This window comes from Lipotes vexillifer, unplaced genomic scaffold (genome assembly GCF_000442215.2).
Source record: "Lipotes vexillifer unplaced genomic scaffold, Lipotes_vexillifer_v1.1 scaffold472, whole genome shotgun sequence".
Taxonomy (NCBI): domain Eukaryota; kingdom Metazoa; phylum Chordata; class Mammalia; order Artiodactyla; family Lipotidae; genus Lipotes; species Lipotes vexillifer.
In genome coordinates, this window is record NW_006797698.1 from 1,635,183 (window position 1) to 1,651,792 (window position 16,610).

The 16,610-nt window shown below is 43.2% G+C and overlaps 1 protein-coding gene across 1 annotated transcript in view; it reads left to right on the forward strand.

Annotated features, from left to right (window-relative positions):
* The first annotated feature begins 7,521 nt into the window (after positions 1-7,521).
* The window catches only part of RHEB (Ras homolog, mTORC1 binding), a 49,032-nt gene continuing 39,943 nt past the window's right edge, over positions 7,522-16,610 (forward strand). Inside the window, exon 1 of the mRNA XM_007469808.1 lies at positions 7,522-7,721. Coding sequence (XP_007469870.1) covers positions 7,670-7,721 — 52 coding nt within the window. The 5' untranslated portion in view covers positions 7,522-7,669. The remainder of the gene's footprint in view (positions 7,722-16,610) is intronic.

A 16,610-nucleotide genomic window follows, 5' to 3' on the forward strand; every position in this document is an offset into this window, starting at 1 on the left:
TCTCTAATATGTGTGAAATTGGAGTCCCAGAATAAGAGAGGAGAGAGTATGAGGGCAGAAAAAAAACACCTGAAGAAATGTTGGCAGGGAAGTTTTCCAAATTGGATCAAAAACAGTAACTCACAGACCTAAGAAGCTCAGTAAACCTCAAACAGCATTAAAGCAAAGAAAACTACACACAGACACATCACAGTCAAACTCTAAACACCAAAAATAAAGACAAAATCTGAAAAGCAGAAGGGTAGTGGGGAACATACTACATAAAGGAATTAACAAGATGATAGCTGACTTCTCAACAGAAAAAAAATGGAGGCCAGAAGAAAATGGAACATCTTTAATACTAAACACACACACACACACACACACACACATGCTGTCTACTTAAAATTCTATATCCAGCAAAATAAAAAGTCAAAAATGTACAGGAATAAAATAACATGAGGGAGATACTTGTGGTGATAGGACAGCTCTGTATTATGATTGTGGTTTTGGTTACACAAATCCACACATGTAATAAAACTGAATAGAACACACACACACAAAGGAGTGCATGTAAAATTGGTGAATTCTGAATGAGTTCTGTGGATTGTACCAATTTCCTGGTTTTGAGATTGTGCCCCATTTATGTAAGATGTTACCATCAGTAGAACAGTACACAGGACCTCTCTGTACTATTTTTAAACTATCTGTTAATAGTTACTTCAAAATAAAAAGTCAAAGAAATGAAATAAAGACAATTTTCAGATAAATAAATGTTGAATTTGTTGCCAGAGACTATAAGAAATGCTAAAGGAAATTCTTCAGGCAGGAGGAAACCAGGGTAAAGCATAAAGCCCCGTCCGTGAGGGCTGCACACAGTGACCTCCTTCCAAAGAGGACAGCATGGAAAGGGAGAAAGAAGAGTAACTTACCTGTGGGGAAGCTGACAGTCACCACCTCAGACAGGTGATCAAGGACAACAACCACAGTGGTCAGTCACATGGATACGATGCACCTTTGATGTGATGAAAATGGCACTTTACCTCTGTGGTCTTCCTCCCAAAACCTGAGAAAAACATCAGACAAATCCCAATTGAGGAACAACCTACAAAACACATGGTCAGCATTCCTCAAACTTTCAAGGTCATCAAAAACAAGAAGAGTCTGAGAAATGGTCACATCCAAGGGGAGCCTAAGGGGACATGACAACTAAATGTAACGGGGTGTCCTGGATGGGACCCTGGACCCGAAAAAGGGTGTTAGGGGAAAACTGAGGAAATCTGAATACTGTATGAACTTTAGCTAATAATAATGAATCAATATTGGTTAATTAATTCTAACAGTACCACACTAGTGTGAGATGTTAATAACGGGGGAACTGGGCGCAAGGCATGTGGGAATTCTCTACACTATCTTCCCAATTTTTCTGTACATCTAAAACTGTTCTAAAAAATAAAGTTTGTTTTTAAAAAAAGACTTAAGAGATATAGCAACCAATTGTACCATATGGACTTTAATTAGATTCTGATTTGAACAAACTGCAAAGAAATTTATGACACATTAAGAGACATTTGAATAGTCTGGCTATTTGATGGTATTAACGATTCCTTAATTGGTTTTCTTTGTTTTCAGAGTAAAAATGGCATGTTACTTTTTTTTTTTAAAGAGTCATCTTTCAGAGAAAATACTGAAACACTTATGAATGAAATGGTATGACGTCTAGGATTTACTTCAAAACAATCCATGTGTGGGTGGGTAATGGGTAGCATGAAACAGGATGGTCCATGACTCGGTAAATATTGAATGAAGCAAGTGATGGGTCTGGGGTTCACTGTACTAATCTACTTTCATATATGCTTGAAATTTTCCAAAGAAAAAAGCTGCAGAAAAATTTGTAAAATCTGCCTTAGTGTTTTGGATGCTTAGTTTTTAAACGTCTCATTATTTGTTAAGGGATATTCACTACATTATCAGCTAATATCAAGGTGTAATTACACTTAGTCATCATTAATGATAGTGGATGTGAATCCATATTTTAAATGCTCTTAATTTTTACTTTTTTGTAAAAATTTTTGGTCATTTTCTTGTAAGATATGATTAGATTATCATGTTTACCTTTAATGTAGCTGGCAAAAAGCTCATACAAGGAAGAGGTGGCAGCCCTGCTATTTTTCTTAGTGTGTGCTTATATTGCATTTTTATTCTCATCAATTCATGGTTTCTTTTTTTTTTTTGAGGTACGTGGGCTTCTCACTGTTGTGGCCTCTCCCGTTGCGGAGCACAGGCTCCGGACGCACAGGCTCAGCGGCCATGGCTCACGGGCCATGCTGCTCTGCAGCATGTGGGATCTTCCCGGACCGGGGCACGAATCCGTGTTCCCTGCATCAGCAGGCGGACTCTCAACCACTGCGGCACCAGAGAAGCCCCATGGTTTCTTTGAAGGAAATCTTTTAAGACCCATGACCATTTTGTGAGATTCAGTTTAGCAGAACTTAGATAATACATTCTGAAATTCCTCAGAACCAGACATGTGAAAAGCAATACACATAGGAGGAGGAACCAATGGTGAATATGTCTCTCAAATGGTAATTATAACTTTCGGTGGCTTATGAGCACTGTGACTAAATTCCACATCTAAGGCACATTTGAAGAGCACATGTAGTCGAAGCCTCGGTGGCCAAGCCATCGCCTGGTTTATCGCGAGGACCTGGCCCCCTGCTTCTCCCGAGCATCCCCAGATGCTGCTGCTGCTGCACGGGCTCTTAGGAACAGCTGCTCCCCTTCAGCCATCATGCCTGATGACCACACAGGGATGCTCAGGACCTGCTCTGCCAGGCAGCTAGCACTCTGCTAGTGAACACTCCCCCCAGGCACAAGCTGGCTTGGGATGTTGGGAGGAAGGCCAATTTCACCCACCGCCCAGCAGAAACTAGATTCAAACTTTAAATGAAGCTTTACTGATAATTTGAGGACAGTTGATGGGCTCATTTTCTAGAGCTGCTGCTAACAAAATACTACAAACTGACGCTTAAAAAAACATAAAGGGAATTCCGTGGCAGTCCAGTGGCTAGGACTGTGCTCTCACTGCCAAGGGCCTGGGTTCAATCCCTTGTCGGGGAAATATGATCCCACAACCCATGGGGAAAAAAAAAGTAAATTTATTTTCTCATAGTTCCGGTGGCCAGAAGTCTAAAACCCTCCCTTCAGAGGGAAGCAGGGCCATGCTGCCTCTGAAGTCTCTAGGGGAGGGCGCTTCCTTGCCTTTTCCAGCTCCTGGGAGCGCCAGGTGCTCCTCGGCTTGTGGCAGCATCACTCCAGTCTCTACCTCCCTCTGTGTGTGTGTCTGCATCTCCTCTTCTCTTATGAGGAAACCAGTCATATTGGACTAGGGCCCACCCTACTCCAGTATGACCTCACCTTAACTAATTATATCATCAACAGCTCTATTTCCAAATAGGATTACATTCTGAGAGCGTTAGGACTTCAACATATCTTTGCGGGGGACACATTCTGACATAGGCTGAGACCTGGGACCCTTCACTGCAGTGCTTGCACCTGGACAAACATCTCCTCTCCCCAGTCCTGGAGCAACAGAATACAAAGAACTAAAAGGGACTAAAAATAGCTGCATGCATGTATTGTTGGGGCCAATTATGAACAATAAGATACAAAAAAGCCAAACCCCAACTGCCACCTCTGAGGTACCAGGAGCAAAAGCATGATCCCTGCACACAGCATCACCAAGGGGGAGGGCAGACTACCTAAGCCACCTCCAGCCAGACCCACCAATCAGCCCCCATCCTCTCCCCATTTAAGGGACCAACTCACCCGCCCTCAGGGAGCAAGCAAAGGCACCTGTTACTTGTTCTAGCTCCCAGTAAAGCCTTGTCTGAATTTCTCATCTGACCTCCTATCAATTTCTACTCATTAAAGAGTCCAAGAACCCTGGTCGGTAACAATTCATCCCCTTACATGGCAAATAATCTACAGCTACTGCAGAGACCTGACCTGTCCTCAGAGCTCCTGCTGAGCTGACTTCCTTTCTGAGGCTCAGCCCACGCTATGGACTGAGGGCCACCCCGGCTCACTCCACTTCCCGCTTCTGGGAGCACCTCATGAAACCCCACACCTCAGGGTTTGGGCCAGGCTGATCCCCTGGCTTTGGAAAAAAAGAGGATCTTCTTTCAGCCCCGGGTAAGTCAGGGGCATGGCTTCTGCATGATGGCCTCATGCTAGGACACTGAGGCCAGGCCTACCAAGGCCCTGCCGAGGAAACCGCTCTCTCAGTCACAAGACCACATGATGAAACGACCTTGGCATGCTGCCCACATCTGGATTGTTTGATTTTTAACAATACCCTATGTGAGGCATAACAGACCACTCTGATTTGGCTTGTACCAAGGTTAAGGTGAGCCTAGTTCTTTTTCTAGTCTTCGTTCATCAAATATTCAAAACACAAAACAACAGCAAAACGCCTTCATGCCTATTTTCATTTAGGGTCACCTTTTCACGTGTGAAAAGGTAAAATAATTTCACAAATGTCTTTCTAGGAAAAATAAGCATAGTAGTGATTTTCACTCCTCTCTTTCTTAGTCTAACCCAATGTAGAAAAAAAGAAGTTTTGAACATTACCTCCCGGAATTAGTTCCAGCTACAAGTCAGATGTCACTGGCCTTAGAAATGACATCCCACAATATAATCCCAAATAACGAACAGTTCAAGCTTCAAATAACTGCCATGACCAGCTACACAGGAGGTTTGGGCCAAGGGAGCCTAACCTGGCCAGTCTATAGGTTTAACATGAGCTCCTCACTCAAGAGATAATGTTAATTAGCTGAACTCACCACGTCTTGTCTCTGGAATTTAAATGGAAGAGACAGAATTCTTGGTTCCCAGGGAAACAGAAGGACACACAGAGAGAGGGCAGTATGTAGAGGCGATAAGACGCCAGAGCAGAACCTGCACAGGAGAAATTGATTGGTGGCAGAACTCCCTGCTGCTGAAAAGGTTAACAAGTGTTCTCAATCAGAAGAACTACAGTTGATCCTTAAACATCACAGGGGTTAGGGGAACGGATCCTCTGCTGAGTGGAAAATCCGAGAATGGCCCTCCGGATCTGTGGTTCCTCTCTATCTGCCACCTGGCATCCACAGATCCAACCAACCTTGGATTGTGTAGTACTATAGTATTTGCTATTGAAAACATCCGGGTGTAAGTGGATCCTGCAGTTCAAACCGGTGTTGTTCAAGGTCAACTGTACTTTGAATTCAGAAGCAAGTCCATTTTCTATATGGTCTGGCTGCAGTCAGTTATTTCTATGTGAATTCATACATCAATCCCAAATATTTTAGGTAATCTGAGTCATTTCTTAAACCAAAGAAATTCTCCCCATTCTGGAATAAAGGAATTTTCAGAACTCCTGGGTCTGGCCTTAAAGGGCTTTAACACAACTGAAACATTTCTTGAATGAATTTGTCCTTTACAACTGCACTTCCCAGTCTGCACTCCTACAACTCCCAGGCTAGGACAGTGCTTTCAAACTTTTTGAGGCAATGCACAGTAAGAAATACATTTTACAATGGAACTCAGTATACAATACACATATATAGCATAACTATAAATATACATACACATACAACAGAAGTGTCATGAAACAATACTCACCCTTACTATGCAAGCTACTCTTTTTTATTCTGTTCTTCTATTTAAAAAAACAAAAAACAACATCCACTAAGCTGATTTCACAACACACTAGAGAGTCTAGTACCATCAGTTCAAAATACTGCAGTAGGTGCATTCAAATTCACAGGATAAAAATTACACATTTGACCTGAATTTTTAAAAATATTTCAATAATTACAGAGTAGAAATGCAAAAATCCATTAAGATAAAATACAACTTTAAAGGTATTTCTCACTTCCAGCTGGTGGCCTGGTGCTTCAATCTGTAGACGCCCCAGGACATGAATATGTGCACATCCCCTCTCCCGTTGAGTACTTCAGCGGGATGGTGGAAGGATTCTGCCATAACGCCAGTGTTCTAACTCAACAAGGTGGTCTGTATGAGGCTGTCACCTCTAAATCTTCATACCAGGAATCCTACCCTGCCGCTCAGCTTCCTGGGGGCTCCTCCTCTGTGCTCACTGGGAGAGGCCATGACCAGAGAGTGGTGGTCCCGCTCAGCCACGCTGGTCAACGCTGCCAAACAGCCCGAGCACAACAGGGGACATCGATAGGATTAGTGGCTATCTGCTTCTTTGGCAACCGCCATGGACAAGAATACCTACCATGACGGAAAGCTCTGATCGCATCCTCATTTCTTGGGCCCGGTTTTCACCTTCTTTTTGCAGGAACCAGGCCTCCCGGGCTGGCGTCCCTTCTTGTACCCCAAAATTGGTGCCACTCCCAGGGCCCTTCACCAGCATCACTGGAAAAAGGGGTTGTTAGTGTGCCTTTTGTGGTAAATACAGCAGCGTCCCTTTACCGAAGAGGTCAACCCACACCAGCGCGCAGGCGCATCGGTCTTAAATCCGCCCCCCCACGCCCCACCTCGGAAGGACGGTTCTGGAGAGTTCTCAACAAACAACGGCTGGTGTTACGTTTGCCTACTTAATTAGCCACGCAGGTGTTGACAGTTAAAGATGTGTCAACTTGCGGTATTTATTTCCTGTGAGGTGTGCGGGATCCGCAAATCCCAGGGTTGAGACCAGAACTGGGGGGTGTGCACTTTTTCAATGAAATGTATAACATTTTGAATTAACGCATATTCCATTCTTCCCACGGTCCTTCACCCATGGATGATACTCAGTCATCACCTGCATCATCAAACCCAGACTTACTAACGCTAATATAGCAAAGAGTTTTACAAAAAAAAAACACACCAGTGAGGCACTAACCAACCAACAGCCCAGCGAGCAACCGCCCCGCGCCTCGCGCCTTTTAAGAGCTCAGAGGGCGGGAGTTCACGAACCTCTCAGCGTTCCACCAATCACCGCATCTCCCACATCTTGCCCCGCCTCCTCACCCCGACCTAACCAATCACTGGGGAGCTAGCTTCTCTCCGCCCCTCCCGTCCGCCACCGACCCTTACGAAGTTCGAAGCCTTCAAACCTCACTGGTGCCCAACCGCGCGGTCCCAGTCCGAATTTATTTTTAGCTCCAGGGCAAGCAGCCCCGCCTCTGGCCCCTCCTCTCCACCGCCCCCAATGGGAGAAGGAGTTTCCGTCGCGTCATCGTGCGGGCGGGTTAGAACTGCCCAATCAGCGCTCGGAGAGAACTGGTGTAATTAAAAAGCGGCGGAAGCCGGTGGGAGGGTCATGACGCAGCGAGTTTCAGTCGTGATTTTTCCAGGGGCATCTCGGCGTCCTCTCTTTTTACGTTTAAAGTAAAACACCGCCCGACGCAACCTCGTGCGTTTCGGGGGCGAGGGCGGCCGCCGCAGCGGGAGTGCGGCACTGACGTGAGCTTCTGGGGGCCCTGCGGCGGCGCGCGGTCACGTGGGCGTGTTTGGGGGCGGGGCCGCGCGGCGGTTCCGGGCGGTTGGGCGCGCGAGCGAGGAGCCTAGGCAGCCGCGCCCGCCCGCCCCGCCCCTGGATGCCGCTGTGCCCCGGCGCGGCCGCCACCGATCGCAGCACAGGAGCCGCCGCCGCCACGGTTGATGTGGTTGGCCCGGGGCTGAGGAGGCCGCTAAGATGCCGCAGTCCAAGTCCCGGAAGATCGCGATCCTGGGCTACCGGTCTGTGGGTGAGTGGCGAGCGCCGCGCGGCCTCTTCGCGCCCGAGCCCGGCCCCGCCTGGGCGCCGGGGCGCGGCGGGCCCGGTCAAGTTTGGGGCCGGCGCGGCCATGTGGCGGCCGCGCGTTTCGTAACCAGCCGCCCGCCGCCGCCGCCGCCACCACCTCCATCTTGAGCGGAGGCGGTGGCGCGGCCGGGTCCGTGGGGCGGCGGCGGGCGGCCCGGGCGCGGCGGGAAGTGTCTGGGAGGCCGCGGGCGGACGGGGAGCTCAGGTTGGTCCGGGGCCGGGGAGGCGGTGCGGGGTCTGCCGCTCGGCCGACTGCCGCGGGGCACGCAAAGGCAGGAGCCGCACCTGTCCCTTTGCACCTCCCCGCGGCGAGCTGTCGTGATCGTTGCTAGCCTTTCCACCCCCAATTAAAGTCCGTGGGATTTTAACAAAGGAAATAGCACCTTGCGGTTTTTCTGTCTGTGAAGTTCAGCATTTTAAAGAAAACCAGGGACCTAAAGGACGTTTGGCTAGTAAGGGCAAGTTTCCTACGGAAGAAACTCGGAAGAGTCCTCTTCGGAAGCCCCTTAGATGCTGCCAGTGGCCGAAGTAGTAGGGCACAGAAAGGAATTTTTGATCTCTCGGTGTCCTATTTTTCTTTGGGAAAAAAATAAGGTCAGGTACTTGTAACCAGGCTGTTGAAGTAATTCAAAAGTCCCCCCCCCCCGCCCGAAAAAGGTTGACATATATTTGCAACTGTTGGTGGCAGTCGCTTTTTTGCCGAACGGAGGTGGTCTGGGGTGGAGTGGAGATAGAATGGGTGCTAGAAGACGAGTGAGAAGAGAGAACCGTTGGACTTAGCCATGCTTCAGGGTGAGGCTTTATGGTCTTTGACAACGGGCAGCCTGGAGAAATTACCTTTATCTTTTCGTGTTGTTTTTAAGAAGTAAATGAGCCTCAGGAGAATGTGCGCTTGACCACAGTGGGGCGGGGGCGTGAAAGCAGGTTTGGAGTCTCTGGTGATTGCAGAAGGAGGAAAGCTTGTAACTGCCGGCTGCTCATTGGACGGACTCCCCGAGCTCGCTCGCTTTCTGTTCTGCTTCTTCACCCCCATTTTCCACGGCCAGTGCCAAGGTCTGTGCTCTTTGCCCAAGACTAGCTACGGCGTGCTTACTCATCCTTTTATCATCTCTTTCTGTCAAAGGTCTGGGGGGTGCAGGGGGGAGTCAAGATCAGAGGCTGAGAGACGCTTGTGTAGAGATAGGGGTGACTCCTGTAGGGTGCAATGCCAAATCGTATGGGGGAAGAACAGGTGACAGCCTTAACAGCTGCAGCCATGAAGGAACCGTGCCTCAGCTGGAGGCTTTTGAAGTCCCTGACCGTCCCGAATGCCTGCATGGAACCCGGCATCCCACCTTTATTGGCAGTCTGAACCACGGAGCCCTTTGCTTCTCTGCATTTTGAAGTGTGGGACTATAACATATCTAGGCTCTTCAGTGAGTTCTATCTAATCAGATAGAGTGACCACTAATTAAACGTAGCAGTCTCTGAATAATCAAGTTACAGGTGACCTGTACCTGGGCTACCTGATCTAAACTGGGAGAATGCCCCAAAAGATCCCGACTTACTGACCCCTTGAAATTCTGGCGCTGGTGATTCCAGTCTTCAGTAAGCAAGTCTAGCATTTTATCACTGTTTTGCTAAAGAAGTTCCTTATGTCCAGTCGAAACCCATTCTGTCTTATCTGCCTTCTAGTCATCACGTGCCTAAAGACCCAGATGTGACACGTCACCCCTTTGCCTTCACTTGACATTTATTTTAAACTGCTGTTAATAAAATACTGTGCTAAATTAGCCTCCAGTGGCCACAGAGTAAGTTCAGTCCCTGTTTTCTGTGCCTTCAGTATGTCATATTGCTATATCCTACGTCATTTTCTCCGTATTTATTTTCATATGTGGTGATAAAGTGAAATGTATTTTGCAGAGGTTAAATTATTCCCAGTCTTTGCATTTGATTTTACAATTGTTTACCTTTGTTATGAACCAGGACATTTTGTAGTTGTGGGCGCTTTTGTTTTGCCAGCATCAAAAAAGGAGATAATTCCCTGATTCCATGTAGTAGCTACTCTTCAGAGAATTATTCAGTATTCAGACTTCTGAGTTTACTGACACGCTTGCTTGCGAATGGTGCTATGCTAGAGAAGTTTGAGTATCTGTGTTTCTTTTCTAGGTTGTGTTACTTTGTGATACTAAGCTGTTGTGTCATATTTACTGGGGGTGGGAAAAGGCTAAGCTAGAGACCACGCCTTTCCTAGAATGTTCTTTTGGTTAAATATCTTATGCCAGTTTGACTAGTAAAATACTTGTAAGTTTATTTTAAAAGTTTGCCTTCAGATAAAACTAGCAAGTGCAATGATTGTTTTACTACTTGGTGTTCAAATTTTGTATTTTTTAAAAACATTGATAAACCTACCAGTGAGGAAAATATAATTCTCAGGTAATTTATACAACTCTTTTTTTTCCCCCTGAAGTACTTTTCCTGTTATTTACAGTGTTAAGCTTTTTAGGACACGTCACCTGTAATGCAGGCTGGCTTTCAGGGAGTGCTTTGTAGTAATTGTTTTAGCGGTGGCCAAATGTACCAGCTCCCTTACATCTATTGTTTCTAACACAAAAGAGTAGTCCTGTGATAGGAGGTAACTAAACTTAATCGAATTAAAGTTATAGTGTCATTTAATTATCTTCAAATAAAATCTGGCACCTTTTTCACTGGAATGTTGAATAGAGAGCTTTGATAATGGAGTTTACCATTAGACCATCATCAAAAGACTGTCATACATAAGCCTCAGGGGTTAACAAGCAAGAGGGAATCACAGGAATGTGAAAGATCTTAAGAGAGAAAATGAAACAATTCTGTGGTTTGGTAAAAGGCAATTCAGTAAAAGTAACTCAAATTATTACCTACCTTGTCAAAATCTTTTAGGTAGTAAAGAACATGCATCCTTTGATTTGGATACTTCAGAGGGAAAGATGTCATTAAATTTGTTTCCGGTAGAATATAGTCCAATTGTATTCTGATTTACTGTATATTTTAAAATTATCCTATCCTTTTCTAACACATTGCATTGAAAATTTTTAAGGTAAAAAGTTGTGTACCTGTGGGAGGGGATAGTCCTATAGTGACCACCTTGTGTTGAAGCTTGAAATTAACTTTTTTTTCAGTGTCATACATTGTTTTGTACAAGAGAATAATCAGAGATTGAATTTGCGATTATGACTTCCCGTGCTTAATGTAATTTTTTAGACTTTTTTTTAAGTTACAGGTATACAACAAAGTAATTCACAATTTTTAAAGGTTATACTCCATTTATAGTTACTATAAAACACTGGCTTTATTGCCCGTGTTGTACAATATATCCTTGTAGCTTATTTTGTACATAAAAGTTTGTCCGTCTTAATCCCCTACCCCTGTATTGCCTCTCCCCACTGCTAACCGTTAGTTCTGTATATCTGTGAGTTTGCTTCTTCTTTGTTATATCAGATGTTACTTTGATGTCCGTGTGGGTTATATCGATCCCTACTTACCTTCATCTCCCCGAAAAGAAACTCGGTACTCATTAGCAGTCAGTCACTTCCCATCCTCTCCTCACCTCAGCCCCTATCATCCACTGATCTGCTTTCTGTTTCTATGAATTTACCTATTCTGGACATTTCATATAAATAGAATCACGTATACATGGTCTTTTATGCCTGGCATTTGTCATTTAACATAAGTATTTTCAAGGTTCATCCATGTTGTAGCATGTATCAGTAATTCATTCCTTTTGGTTGCCAAATAATATTGCATTATTTGAATATACCACATTTTGTTCATACATTTGTCAGTTGATGGACATGCAGGCTGTTTCTACATTTGAGCTATTAGAATTACTGCTGTTCTGAGCATTCGTATTTCATATTTTGTGTGTGTGATTTTTGTGTAGACATGTTTCGCTTCTCTTAGGTATACTCCTAGGAGTGTAATTGCTGGGTTTTATAGTAATTTTATGTTTAATATTTTGAAGAACTGTCAAACTGTTTTCCAACCATTTTACATTCCAGCCAACAGTTGAAATTGGTTTCAATTTCTCCACATCCTCGCCAACACTTGTTATCTGTCTTTTTATTTAATTTTTATTATTTTTTATTTTTTTTTAATTGACATATAATACAGTTGACTTACAGCGTTGTGTTAGTTTCTGGTGTACGGGAAAGTGATTCTGTAATATATATATATTCATATTCTTTTCAATTATGGTTTATTATAGTGTATTGAATATAGTTCCCTGTGCTATGCAGTGGGACCTTGTTGTTTATTTTATATATAATAGTTTGTATCTGCTAATCCCAAACTCCTAATTTATCCCTCCCCCTACCTCCTTTCCCCTTTGGTGACCATAAATTTGTTTTGTATGTCTGTGAGTCTGTTTCTGCTTCGTAAATAAGTTCATTTGTGTCATATTTTAGATTCCACATATAAGTGATATAGAGTATTTGTCTTTCTGTCTGGCTTAAATTCACTTAGTTTGATAATCTCTAGGTCCATCCATGTTGCTGCAAATGACATTATTTCACTTTTTTTATGGCTGAGTAATATTCCATTGTATATATGCATCACATCTTCTTTATCCATTCATCTGTCGATGGACGTTTTGGTTGTTTCCATGTCTCGGCTATTGTAAATAGTGCTGCTATGAACATAGGGGTGCATGTATCTTTTCAAATTAGAATTTTCGTCTTTTCCAGATGTATGTCCAGGAGTGGGATTGCAGGGTCATGCAGTAGTTCTATTTTTAGTTTTTTAAGGAATCTCCATACTGTTCTCCATAGTGGCTGCACCAACTTACATTCCCACCAACAGTGTAGGAAGGTTCCCTTTTCTCCATTCTCTCCAACATTTGTTATTTGTAGACTTTTTAATAATGGCCATTCTGACCCGTGTGAAGTGGTACCTCATTGTAGTTTTGATTGCATGTCTCTAATGATTAATTAGCTCATCTGTCTTTCTTGTACCAGCCATCCTTATGGGTGTGAAGTATCATATACTATTTGCAAATAATTTCTTCCATTCTTTGCATTGTCTTTTCACTTCCTTGATGGTGGCCTTTGAAGCAAAAATTTTAAATTTTGACCAAGTCCAATTTATTTTTTTTCCTTTTGTCACTTGTACTTTTGGTGTCATATTTAAGAAACCATTGCCCAATTCAAGGCTATGTAGATTTACCATTATGTTTTCTTCTAAATGTTTTATACTTTTCTTTCTTTTATTTGGGTCTATGATCTATTCAGAGTTAAATTTTGTATGTGTTGGGAGATAGGAGTACAACTTGATTCTTTTGTATGTAGATATCAAGTTGTCCCAGCACCTTCTGTTAAAAGACTATTCTTTCCTCACTGAATTGTCTTGACATCCTTGTCAAAAACCACGTGACCATAAATGTACGGGTTTATTCCTGGACTCTGTTCCTTTGATCTATATGGTCCTTGTGCCAGTGTCACACTGTCTAGATTACTGTTGTTTTATGGTACGTTTCAAAACACGGAAGTGTGAGCCCTCTAACTTAATTCTTTTTTAAGATTGTTTGACTATTCTGAGTCCCTTGTATTTTCATACGAATTTTAGGACTGGCTTATAAATTTCTGCCAAAAAAAAAAAAAAAGCAACTGGGATTTTGGTGGTGGTCTGCAGTTTTGCAAGTATCTTCAATACCTGGTTTAAAAAACAGCTGAATTCTCATATGTGCTTCTGAATTCATTCCATTGCAATATGTTACTTTAATAATTAAAGTATATGAGCCTGCACAGATACATACCTGGGAAAGGAAGGAGCATTTTAATACTACTTTTTCAGGTAGTTGTGGGTATTCTTTGACACCATCGAACCAAGACTCCATAAGTGGTAGTTTGTTAGAAGTTAGTTGTAGCATCTAAACTCACCGTGGATGAAGTTTGTTTTACTCTGTTACACTGAACTCTGTTGGTTTGTTTGCACTTTGAATGGGTCTGCTACCCATACCTGATTTGGGAACATCGTACGTTGGTAATTTGAAAAACATTGGTTCACTGTTATGCAGATCCTTCCACATTTTGATGCATTTCAATATACAGATATTTCTTTAAATGACATTTTTTAATATCACCATCAATCTCAGGAAAATCTAAATATTGGGAAGCTGTTAAGTTCACTCTGAGTGATGCAGAATTCTAATTCCTCTTGAGAGTTCGAATTTGATTGTTGGCAAAATGCTACCAGTTTTACTTAAAATGACAGTCTCCTTTCTTTCATTTCCAAGAAAATGTCTGCCAGATACCCACATTTGAAACAATGATAGTTTGTTGGTCATTCTTACAAGTAAAAATGGTGTTCCATTATAAAAGTGTCTGTTTCAGACCACTTCCCAAACCGTTGCACAAGTGCTTTTCTCCCAGACAGCGTCACACTTCAGTGTGTAGCAGCCATGCTTTATGCATACATCCCATTTTGTCTGCAGAACATTAAAAAGACATGTATTTAAAGGTCAAGATTTAATAAAATAAATAATTTTTACCACTTCCTCAAGGACTTTGTTAAGTAAAAATGGCGTGGCTTTTTTTTTTCCTTTTTTTGCTGTGAGTGCGCACGGTGGTGAAGAATACAATGACTGCCCTCTACAGTTTGTGACCACTGTCTTGATTTGTGCTAAGGGGCACCAGTCTAGTAGTTTTACCCACCACTGGTTTAGCACCATTTGTGCATATATGAACATAGTGGAAAAGGCAAATAATATATGGTATTATGGAAATAGTTTTGACTTGTGAGCCCCTTGAAAAAGTCTCAAGGGACCCCCAGAGTTGTGCAGACTGTACTTGGAGAGCCATCGAAGCATGGTGTGCGGGATCTTGCTAGACTGCTACTCACTCCTGTTCAAGGGGATGCGGTGACCGCGGTCTTAGAGGAGACTCCAGGAGAGGCCCTGCAGCACCAGACGAGGCCAGGATGGTGAGGCGGGAAAGAGCTTGACAAGTTGACAGCGGAAGGGATTGGGACGGCCAAGCGTTGCCAGGTGGGAAGAGGAAGTGGGGTTGGAAAAGGTGGTCAGGAGCTGGCTGCACAGGGCCTGCAGGGAAACTTTCCTCCTGTGTAATAAGCGGTGAATCACTGAAGCCTGGGGAGAGTTAGAATGTCTAAATGCCGGTTGACTTGGCCTCTGATTGTTGTGTAGTTTGGGGTGAAGTCTTGGTTTTTGACCTGGTACTAGTGAAGCTCCCAAAGAGTAACAAAAATGTCAAGGTGGCAGCACGGCAGGATCTGTATGCTAATTAACATGGTTTTCAAGTACAAGTATTAGCAACTTTATCACAAAATGAGAAATAGCCATCTCTACCTGTGATTATGGAGTCAAAAAGGTACGACAGTTTCCTTAGCTTAGGATCTGGAAGAGAGAGTTAATAACTTTAATACTGTCCATGAGTGGATTGTACTTGTTTATTTGAATAAATCATAACTGAACATGGACTTGATTGTGCAAGTTAAAAGCATTATGAAATCTCTAGTGCTCACACTTGAGAGAACCCTTTATTCTTAGTTCTCATTTATTTTGAAGGACCAAATTAAGTCTTAACAGTAGAGTACTCACAGTCTGTCTTAAACTGATAACCGTGAGAATGTAAACTCTTGGGTACCTTTGACATGAATGGTTGATTGATTTAGAAATTTAGTTTAATATCTCAAACACAAAGGTCCGGGGATACTATTTTAGTGTTTTAATAATCATAAATATATATTGGGCATCTGATAAAAGAGAGTGCCACGTAAGGCGTTGGAATTTGAAGTCTAAATTGGTATTAGTTTAGAACAGAAGTGCTGGAAACCTTGTATTGCACTCTGTGGGCAAGTGAAAGCAGGGTGATTTAAGGATCCTAATAAAACTAACTTGTACAGGTCCTTGGTTGGTTGGTGTCCTAACTGTGATATAATTGAGTTCCCTCTTACCTCCCTGCTCCCCCTCCCCCATTTCTCTTTTTGTTGAGCTTTCTTACTTGCAGAAAGACTCCTCAGGGACTTTTGAAACAGAAATAGGTACTTTAACAAGCTATGTTATGATTCTGCTCTTTACAGGATTCAAAGTTGAATGTTAGCTACATGAAGGCACGGTAAATAATTTGTGGACATGGAGATGAAATTAACTGTGACTTTTACAGTTAATATAGTTTTAGGACATGAAAATGCTTTTCTTAGACTTGTATGTTTTGGATATAAATGCATCTGGCCAGTATTTTGCTGTTTTTCAAATCTAAAGCACTTTTGGAATTTATTTTAAAGAGAGTATTTAAAAATATAGCTTCTCTTCAGTCTTGTTCATGTTTTATATGAGTGACTGAATGAAAAACCTAGTTGACAGAATTCAGCCATGGTGGCTGACATCAAGATGGAGGAGGGTTCCAAATGACCTTGGCAGACTGGACACACCACACTAAAATATGGTGCTCCGTGGTGGGGGTAGAAGTGGGATTTCCAACCCACCTTCTGGGAAGAAACTAGATGTGAGTATGGTCTTGAGTACACCAGGGGGCAGGAGTGCCTGACCACAGAGGAGAGCCATGCAAAAGTTCAGAATAGAACATCACTGAGGTGGCTGCTGGAGGAAAGGAGGGCCACAGATGTGAAGTCTTACGTTTACATTTCAGAAGAATCTCCTGTGCATATACAGGTGGAGAGACCTGGATTAATTTTCTGAGCAGTTCAGTTGACGGGTTCTCATCGTAAACTAGCTCGGCCGAACTCTGAACCCCAGGCAGAGCGCTGTCTTTAGTTCTGGTGCCCACTTTGAGTAGTGGTTCTTAACTTGGACTTCATGAGCTTTGCCTGGGACTGGGTGCATATTTTCTAGGGAAAG